Source organism: Papio anubis, unplaced genomic scaffold, assembly GCF_008728515.1.
Source record: "Papio anubis isolate 15944 unplaced genomic scaffold, Panubis1.0 scaffold66, whole genome shotgun sequence".
Taxonomy (NCBI): Eukaryota; Metazoa; Chordata; class Mammalia; order Primates; family Cercopithecidae; genus Papio; species Papio anubis.
Genome location: NW_022166823.1, coordinates 259,017 through 269,553, shown reverse-complemented (window position 1 = coordinate 269,553; position 10,537 = coordinate 259,017). Strand labels below are relative to the sequence as shown.

The following is a 10,537-nucleotide window of genomic DNA, read 5'->3' as shown; positions in this document are numbered from 1 at the left end:
ATAATCTACTATTTTCTTTTAAATTATTATAATACTAAAGATACAGTTAACATCTCCTTCGACCACCACAGCTGCCCAGTACTCTTCATTCCCTGTCTTTAAGGTAGAGATCATTATCAGTTTAGTATCTATTCTTCTGGACTCTTTTTTATTTTTATTTTTTAATTTATTACTATTCTGGACTCGTTTATATGCATTTAAATGTGTAGAATGTGTACCCTTGTAAGACTTAAAGAACATCATTCACCTTATATGCTACATAATATTTTGCAAATCTGTTTATACAGTTTATATGATGAAAGACATTGAAATTATTTTCACTTTTTCCACTATTACAAAAAAGCTGCAATAAACGTCTCATTCATGCCCTCCTATGAGGTGTGAGCATTCTCCATGGGAGGCGCAGAAAAAATGCAATTGCTAGGTCATGTGGTAAGCATATTTAAACTTTTAATAGCTACTGCTAATTAATTCCTCAAAGCAACTGCACTAGTTTCCACTCCCACAAACAGTTTATGAGAGTAGCAGATTCACCACATTTTCTTGAAAAAATTTAGACAACCTGGCAGGGCGCAGTGGCTCACACCTCTAATCCCAGCACTTTGGGAGGCCGAGGTGGGCAGATCATCTGAGGTCAGGAGTTCGAGACCAGCCTGGCCAACATGGTGAAACCCCATCTCTACTAAAAAAACATATTAGCCAGATATGGTGGTGCATGACTGTAATTCCAGCTACTTGGGAAGCTGAGACATGAGAATCACTTGTACCTGGAAGGCGGAGATTGCAGTGAGCCGATACCATGCCACTGCACTCCTGTCTGGGCAATAGAGTGAAGCTCTATCTCAAAACAAAACAAAACAAAATTTTGACAACCTTAAGGGATAAAAATAGATCTGGTTGTAGTTTTGACTTCCCTAGTTACTAAGATGGTTGGGTATCTTTACATATTTTCACTGTCAATTTGAACTTTTAGTGACTTACCTGTTCATTATGACATTTTTTTCTATTTTATATATATATATTTTGCAATATGTGTTGTTGGGGTTTCCTCTCTCTGATTTCTAATCCTTTGGTTTTGTTCACACAGTGAAATATTATTTATCTCACATATCACTGTTAGGGATATTCAGCTGTGTGGGCACTTTTATTGTCTCCAAGGAGGTAAAATCTTACCATAGCCCTAATTGCAGTATCACATAAAGGGTCTGAACACACACATGTATGGATTCTAATGTTAAGACTCTTGCTATTCTTCAAACCGTTAGATCCCTGTGTTGGGTTGGCTGTTATTAACTTGGCATCACCAACAACCCCTTCTAACAACTTGTCTGTATTGAAGAAGAAAAGCAAGCATCTACCGTTTTCCCAGGATCTCCTTCCCAAGATGGTTTTACATTACAGGCAGCAATGGAGGAGACTGTTATATAACATTTAGCATGTGGAAGACAATGAGAAGAAAAGACCCAACTTAAAATGGGCAAAGAATTTCAAAAGGTAGTCCTCCAAAGAAGTGTCCAGTACACACAAATGGCTAATGTAGAGTCCTCCAGTCACCCTCTTTTTCTGTGTCCTGATCAAAAATCACAGAATGCTTTGACCACTCTGTGACCCAACCAGCTGCACATTTTTCCAGCAGGCTTGAACCCAAACCGGGGCCTTAAACATTTCCAGACATTGACAAAGACTTTATCTCTCCTTCATATTTGAAGGATAACTTTGCTAGATACAGTATTCTTGGATGATAGATTTGTTTTGTTTTGTTTTGTTTTGTTCCAGCACTTTGAAAATGTCTCTCCACTTCCTCCTGGCCTGTATGGCTTCTGTTAAGAAGTCTTTTGCCAGATGAATTGGAGCTCCTTTATATGTGATTTGCTTGTTTTTTTCTTGCTGCTTTTAGAATTCTTTCTCCTTGACCTATGAGAGTTTATTACATGCCTTGGGGTAGTCTTAGTTGGGTCAAATCTGTTTGCTGTTCTATTACTTCCCTGTACCTGCATATTCATCTCTTTCTTAAATTTTGGAAGGTTTTCTGTTATTTTGTTGAATACACTTTCTATTCCTTGCTCTTGCTCAACTCCCTCCTGAACATCGATAATTCTTAGTTTTGGTCATTTGAGGTATTTTCTGTATCTTTCAGGCAATGTTTGCTCTTTTTCCTTCTTTGTTCTCTTCTGTGTATTTACAAATAGCCTGTATTTGAGCTCACTGATTCTTTCTTCTGCTTGATACATTCTGCTATTGAGAGCCTCTAATGCATGTTTCAGTTCAGCAAACATATTTCTCAGTTCCAAGACTTCTGATTTTAAAAAATTATTTTATTCTCTGTTCAGGTTCTCTGATATACTTCTGAATTGCTTCTCTGTGCTATCTTGGAGATTACTGAGTTTCCTTAAAACAGCTCTTCTGTAGTCTTGGTCACAGTTCACATATTGTCTTCCTGTTAGGATCCGTCACTGGTTCCTTGCTTTGTCCATTTGTGGGACACCATGGCTCCCTGTTTGCTGTTGTTGCTTGTGAATGTGTGTCTGTCTTTGCATCGAATGATTACATATTCCAGTTTTCTCTGTCTGGCTGGTTTTGTTTTTTATTGGATATGGCTCCCTAGAGATTCTTTTTATTTTACCTGTTGATTTTCTTCTTTCCTGCTAGGTTACTGACTTCTTTTTGGTACTAGATGGCACATTAACTCCAGGCTTGCCTCCGTTCTAGTAAATAATCATAGTGCCACCCATCCCAAAAGGGGTAGGTCCCACAGAGGATATCCTAGTTGTAAGAAAGCTGGCTAGTGGTTCATGATTGGGGACCTACAGTGTAGTGATGCTGAACAGCCACTCTGATTTTTGTCTCCTTTGGCTGAGTTGCAGAATAGAGTTTCCATGACGGGAGCAGTATTCCCACCTCCCTCCTTTGTCTCTGGCTGTCCTCAGGGATATTTCTCTCTTCAGTTACTCCTGATGCTCTCTGTAGGTTGAGTCAGGGACAAGTCTCCTGCCAGGGAACCCAAGATGGTGAGGAGGCTGGTTGTCCACCTTAACATTTTCCAGTGTAGAAACTGTGAGACAGGGAAAATTTTCCACAGTCTTGGTGCCAGGCAGATTAGGGGGAAGGGCATGTGGATAGGAAAGTCCAATTCTCTTACCATCTGCTCAGTTTTTTTCACTTATTTGTATCCTCAGGAACTGTCTCCTTCTATTTGAGTTCTGGGATATTGCTGGTGATAATCTTGGTGCTGTATATTTGTCTTTAGTTTTCTATTGAAAGGAGTGAAGCCAGCTTGCTTCTACATTGCTATTTTTGGAACCAGAATTTAATCTCTACTGCTGACTTATGAGTTGTACTTTAAAAAATTCTTAAATGGTTACTCTAGGGCTTAAAATATATTCCTATATTTTTTCACAGTCTATCTTCAAATCATATTATGCCAATTAATGTATGGAGTACCAACATATACCTCTAATTTCTGCTGGTATATTTCTAATTTCTGTCTTCCCTGTTTTGCAGTGTTCTTACAAAACATCTTACTTTTATATATCCTCTAAATTAATAAAACCTCATTCCTAATTTTGCTTTACTGAATTATATTTTGGAGTAATAAATTATTTTACACTTAAAATGATTGAAATAACTATTTTCATAGTTATGTCTTTTGGTAGATCCAAGTCTATTTCTGGTATGCTAAATATCTCTTACAGTGCAGGTCTGCTAACAGTGAATTCTATCAGCTTCCATTCATCTGAAAATGTCTTTATTTCGCATACCTTCTGAAAGATTTTTTTCCACCAGGCTTAGATTTTTGATTGATCATATTTTTTGTTGTTGTTTCTAAATGTTAAAGATATAACTCCATTGTCTTTTGCTTGCATGGTTTGTGATAAGTCTGATGTTTTTCTCATTCTGCTTCTTACATGTAATGTGTCCCTTTCCTCTGTCTGCCATTAATATTTTCTTTGCACTGTCCATCCATTTTTAGCCACTTGACAATAATCTAGTTTTGTTCTTTTTTTAAAAAAAATACTGCTTTGGTATTCTGAGGTTCTTGAATCTGGGTGAAGTCTTATTATTTTTGGAAAATTCTCAGTCATTATCTCTTTAAATGTCTTTTCTTCCCATTCTCTCCCCCTGCCCTTGGGTTTCCAAGTATGCAAATATTAGATTTCTATTGTTTTCTTCACACTTTTTCTTTTTGTGTTTTACTTTCTGTGATTTCTATCGACCTATATTCAAGTTCTGACACTTTTCTTAACTATGTTGAGCCTACTCATAAGTCCTTCAAAAGCGTTCTGATAAAAGTAAAAGCAGTAGCATAAATTTTCTTTTCCTAGCATTTCCCATTTGACTATTAAATTTTACTGAAATCCTTATCAGCTCATGCATATTATCTGCCCTTTTCACTGGAGTCTTTAGTACATCAATCAGTTATGTAAAATTCCCCAATATTTCCAAAATATGGTTATCTATAAGTGTGGTTTTATTGATTGGTCTGCTATCTATTGGCAGAAGATTGTTCTCAACTTTTGATCTTGTATTTTTAAAACAAAATGCCAGAAAACATATACAGAACAGTAGAGACTGAAGAAAACATTAATTTTTGCCTAAAACTGGGCACACATGTTCTGCTAGGATGTCAGAGTGGAGTGCTGAATTAATCTTGTCAGGAATTAAGCTGGAATTGGGTTTTGTTGTTGCAATATATATCTTAGTTGTACCACTGGCTTCAAATTTCTCTAGTGCTATCTTGTGCTTAGGGTGAGAACTGGAGTGCTAAAGTTTTCTCAGTGTTCCTGTTGCCCCATCCTCAGCTTTTGGCCATCCCTTTGCACTGGGGCCACAGAAGGATTCTCCATGTTCTTCCCTTTCCTCATGGTAGCCTGCTGTTGCTTCTCACTAGGAGTAGGCTGGGGACCAGCAGTGTCCTTTGTTGTCTTGGTTAGTCTCAGTTGTTAGTGGGAATCAGAGTGTGACAGATTCTATGCATTTTGCATTTTAGGGAGCCAGAACCACACAGGACTAAAATGATACAGAATATCTCTTCCTTCGGCTGTGAAATAAGAAAGCAGGTGAGGCTGCTATACTGTGAATAATGTGACGACAAGAATTCACAAGAAAAGAGAGGTGAGAGAATTAAAGGAAAGCAATATAAAATCCCCCTACCTTACCCAGACCCTAGCCTTACACTATCTGTATCTTTTCATTTATATGAACTAAGAAATAGTTTTGGTTTAGGCAACTCTAAATTTTCTGTTACTTAGAACTAAAAGCATTCCAATTGATAAAACCACCATGAGCTCTCCCCTGTAAGTGATGATATCAAAGACATGCTTTAGAAGCCCTGGATTTCTGATGACACTGTGCAACTTGAACCAGCACCTTGAAAGCCAAGTTATGCCAGTGCTTTGGTCACCATATTCATCCAGCAAGGGGAAATCTGATGGAAAAGCTGTGAGCATCAATTTATAAAACTGGATTGCACTAGGACATCCTAGGCAACATGGATTTTGAGACGTAAGGAAATTTCACAGAAATATAAAGTTACTGGATACCTAATTTATCTGTATTCTCAAAAATCCAGGAAATTTAAAAAATTAACTTCAGGGGGTTTATTCTTTACTGTTGGTCCTAATGTCATACAACGAAATCGAGTAATCATATCATGAGTTCTTAAGTATAAGGGATAATATCAATAGCTGTTCACTGCTTTGGTATAATTGGTAAATGTCCATTACAAATATTTTTAAATAAAGCACACAAAAAAAACCACTAAGCCAAAAATTTTGCTTTCCAGAGAAAACTACTGTATATATAATAATGAGTAATCTTTCACACATTATCTATAAGCATATATTTGAACATACATGTAAACAGACTTAAATTAGCTGGTTATTATGAATGTACAATCCAGGTTTTTACCAAATAATATGCATGACCTATTCTTGTCATTTTAGAGCTAAATCATACTTTCTGTAGATCTACAGTATAGAACATATAGAAACTTACCCAAATTCATATTGATGGACATTTACTTCCAGCTTAAAACATTACTATCATTGTAAAATCCTTCCTTCCTGCTAAAATTGCTTAATTATAAATTACTGTTCTATGATTTCCAGATCGGCATGCACATTTTACATTTTGATACATATGGGCGGCTTAATAAATATTTTGATATATATTAAATGACAAGCTTGTATTTTTCACTTTCACCAACAAAATGCACCTCTTTTTTTTTTTTTTTTTTTTTGAGACGGAGTCTCAGTCTGTCACCCAGGCTGGAGTGCAGTGGCCGGATCTCAGCTCACTGCAAGCTCCGCCTCCCGGGTTCGGGCCATTCTCCTGCCTCAGCCTCCCGAGTAGCTGGGACTGCAGGCGCCCGCCACCTCGCCCGGCTAGTTTTTTGTATTTTTTAGTAGAGACGGGATTTCACCATGTTAGCCAGGATGGTCTCGATCTCCTGACCTCGTGATCCGCCCGTCTCGGCCTCCCAAAGTGCTAGGATTACAGGCTTGAGCCACCGCACCGGGCCAAAATGCATCATTCTTTAAGACAGACACTAGCAAGTAAATGGCAACTCTATCCTACTAGTCAATACATTGATAAATATGCTTAGAAAAATTCAAGATTTTTCCCCTTTTTTGTGTGTCAGTGGGAGAAGTATGGGAATGGAAAACTTGACAAAATTAAAATCCTTCAAACTTGACCCTGCTTAAGGAGGTGTGGATTGGAAAAGGTCACAACATTTACAAATCAGTCAGATCAAATGGACTTTGAGAGAAATATGGAGAATAAAAAAAAACAAGTATTGTGATTTTGACATTTATTAAAAAGTATTTGTTATCAGTAACCATTTTGGATACTTGCAAATATTATAGTAAAACTCTGCCTTAACTCACAGGGCAGGAGTAGAAAATCAATTATGTAAAATACAGTGTATTTTTGCAATATTAACCAGAAACATTGTTTATCAGTTTGTACTGATATTTAAAGTGCACACATGTGTACATATACACCTACACAAAGCTAAACTTCAACAGATGGCATAATGTATAGAGACCAAACGTTAAGAAGTGCAGTACATCTCTGCTCAAGATGGAACAAAGGATAGGAACTAACCCCAGTAGGGTTACAACAAAATTAATGTTATTTCAGATCATAATAATGCATATTGTTCTACATTTCAAATATTTACTTGAAATGATTTTATTAAGATTACTTGCAAGATTCCTCTTTCAAATACATTTTAAGTGAAGTTTTAAAAAATGAGCTTAAAAGTTTTCAAACTTTTACCTTTATATACTTTTACTTACTTAGCAAAAAGTACTGAGCACCTACACTGAGTTATGAAATGTCACAGTTTTGTAGACTAGCAACGAACAAAGTCCCTTCTCTCACCAAGCTTACATTCTAGAGAACATGGATTTCGGTATGCTCATCACTGTACTTTTATTAAATTCCTCACCATACCCATATTTTATAAGCCTTAGCTCCTGTGCAATGATTGATGTTAAAGTTCTAACAAAATCCCTCGTGAAACCCCTCTCATTAAATGTCTCTGTTGTGTGGTCTCCCGGCCATTATGAATGTTGAAGTTGGGCAGAAACATTACATTTTAATTTTTAAAAATTCTTTTTCTACTGAAAGAACTCTAGTGACTGGAAAATTTCAGCTCCCATTTGAGGACTTCAAAACAAAACAGAATCTTCATTTCTGTGTAGATTCTCTGATGAAGGGTAGTCCTTACCAAAGTCTTCACTTCTATAGAATTTATCACTAGTATGGACTCTTTGATGAATCAGAAGACCTGAGCTCCAACGGAAACCCTTACCACATGCATCACATTTGTATGGTTTCTCTCCTGTGTGGACTCTCTGATGAGCCTGAAGATTTGATCTCTGACTGAAGCCCTTTCCACATACCTCACATTTGTATGGTTTCTCCCCAGTGTGGACTCTGTGATGGGCTTGAAGACTTGAATACCCACTGAAACCCTTACCACACTGTTCACATTTATAGGGTCTCCCTTCTGCATGAACCCTTTGGTGTGCTTGAAGGCGTGAGCTCTCACTGAAACCCTTTGTACACACCTCACATTTGTATGGTTTCCCTCCTGTGTGAACCCTCCGATGTGCTTCAAGGCGTGAACTCTGACTAAAGCCCTTCCCACACATCTCACACTTATACGGTTTCACTCTAGTGTGGACTCTCTGATGACCTTGAAGATATGCTCTCTGACTGAAGCCCTTTCCACATACCTCACATATATATGGTCTTTCTCCAGAATGGACACTCTGATGACTTTGAAGGTATGATCTCTGACTGAAACTCTTACCACACTCATCACATTGGTATGGCTTCTCTCCCGTGTGGACCCTCTGATGGGCCAAAAGTGTTGAGGCCTTACTGAAGCCTTTACCACATTCTTCACATTTATAGGGTTTTTCCCCTGTGTGAACCCTCTGATGAATTTGAAGATTAAAGCTCCAACTGAACCCCTTCCCACACTCCTCACATTTGAATGGTTTTTCTCCAGTGTGGACTCTCTGATGGCCTTGAAGGTGTGAACTCCGACTGAAGCCCTTCCCACACTCCTCACACTTGTATGGTTTTTCTCCAGTGTGAACTCTCTGATGGCCTTGAAGGTATGAATTTCGACTGAACCCCTTCCCACATTCCTCACATTTATAAGGTTTTTCTCCAGTGTGTACTCTCTGATGGGCTTGAAGATATGAACTCCGACTGAATCCCTTATCACATTCCTCACATTTATAAGGTTTCTCTCCTGTGTGGACTCTCTGATGAACGTTTAGAACTGATCTATGATTGAAACCTTTGCCGCATATATTGCATTTGTATGGCTTCTGTCCAGTGTGGACTCTCTGATGATCTTTAAGTTTTGAGCTCCAGTTGAAGCTATTCCCACACTCCTTATGTGGTTTCTCTCCAATGTGAATTTTTGGATGACCTTGAAGATACAAATTATGGCTGAAGCTGTTACCACACACATAGCGTTTATATGGTTGTTCCTTGGTGTGCACTATCTGAAGGTCTTGAAAATGTGAGGCCAGACTGAAGCCATTACCACACTCCTCAGAATTGTAGGAATTCTCTTCCATATGAACCCTATGCTGAATGTCAAGATTTGAACTACAAATGAAACTCTTTCCATACTCTACATCTGTGTATAGTTTCTCTTCAGTGTGGATTTTTTGATGGACTTGAAGACATGAACTCTGATTAAAGACATTCTCATTTTCCTCACATTCATGGGGTTCATCCCTAGTATGGACCCTAAAAATACTATTAAGGTCTAAGCTATGACTGAAGGCTTTCTCATAAATGTTGCGCCTATAGGACATCTCACCTGTGTGGATAAGTTCATAAGTGTTAAGAGGGGAATAGTGATTGAAATTCCCACCATACTCACTACATTTGCATGGTTTCTCCTCTGTATGCACTCTCTGATAGGATTTCAGATGTGAATTCTCAATATCATCTTCTCTCTGAATATTTTGATGAATGTGAAGAAGTGAACTATAACTACAGCCCTTTCCATGTGAACTGTATGTATAGGGCTTCCCTTTCAAATGGAACTGCTGATGAACTTCAGAGCTGGAGTCATTATTGAAGGCTTTTCTATACCCAGTACATGGATAGGGCGTCTCCTCTGTTTGAATTGAATCCTGATTAAATAATGATACCTTCACGATATCTTCTCCACAGTCATGGCAGCTGTAGTTTTCTTTTCTGTGTACTTCCAGTTTATCATTGTGATGTGAGATCCAACTGACGCTGTCACACTTACAGAAATTATTTTTCATGGAAATTTGCTGACATCTACACTGATAATTACATGACTCTTTCAGATACATTTTTCTCCAAGAATGATGTGCCCTCCAAGATGGATACTCTTGACTTTTTATATAATTGGAGCCATTCCCTATATGAGTCAATATATAGTTCTCATCTTCAGAAATCTGAACTGGTATTCCTGCCCAAACCTGGCAGAGGGAATCACCTTGTTCTTGCAACTGAGAATTCTTCCCTTGAAAAACTTTCAAGAAATCTTGACACCTGATTAACCCACCTGCACTTTGTTGCCAGGTCTGACAGGAGGAAAGCTCTTTGGGGGAAAGGTAGCTTACTGTTACTTCCTGAATACTCTCCATCTTTTGTTGATTCTTCCTTCCTATACGGATAAAGAGAATTCAGACGTGCATGAGTGAATGCTTTATTCAAGAGATTTGAAGATTTTACACTTAGGTCATAACATGAAACTTGAATGAACCAGAGGAATATTCATGCCACCATTTCTAAGAATATTTACAAAATGCCTCTTCTTTGGCTATACCAGTTACAGGTTGAGTATTCTCAATCCAAAGATCTGAAATCTGAAATGCTCCAAAATCCAAAACTTTTTGAATGTTCTACATGATGTTCAAAGGAAATGCTCATTGAAACATTTCAGATTTCTGATTAGGGATGCTCAACTGGTAAGTATAATGCAAATACTCTAAAATCTGAAAATATTTGAAATACGAAACAC

General features: G+C 37.8%; 1 protein-coding gene across 5 annotated transcripts in view; it reads right to left on the bottom strand.

The window, feature by feature from the left end:
- Nucleotides 1-6,796: 6,796 nt before the first annotated feature.
- Nucleotides 6,797-10,537, bottom strand: part of LOC116273418 (zinc finger protein 112) — a 31,578-nt gene continuing 27,837 nt past the window's right edge. For all 5 annotated transcript variants that reach the window (XM_031662468.1, XM_031662470.1, XM_031662469.1 and 2 more), the window contains one exon: nt 6,797-10,180. In XM_031662468.1, coding sequence (XP_031518328.1) covers nt 7,677-10,180 — 2,504 coding nt within the window. In that variant the 3' untranslated portion in view covers nt 6,797-7,676. The remainder of the gene's footprint in view (nt 10,181-10,537) is intronic.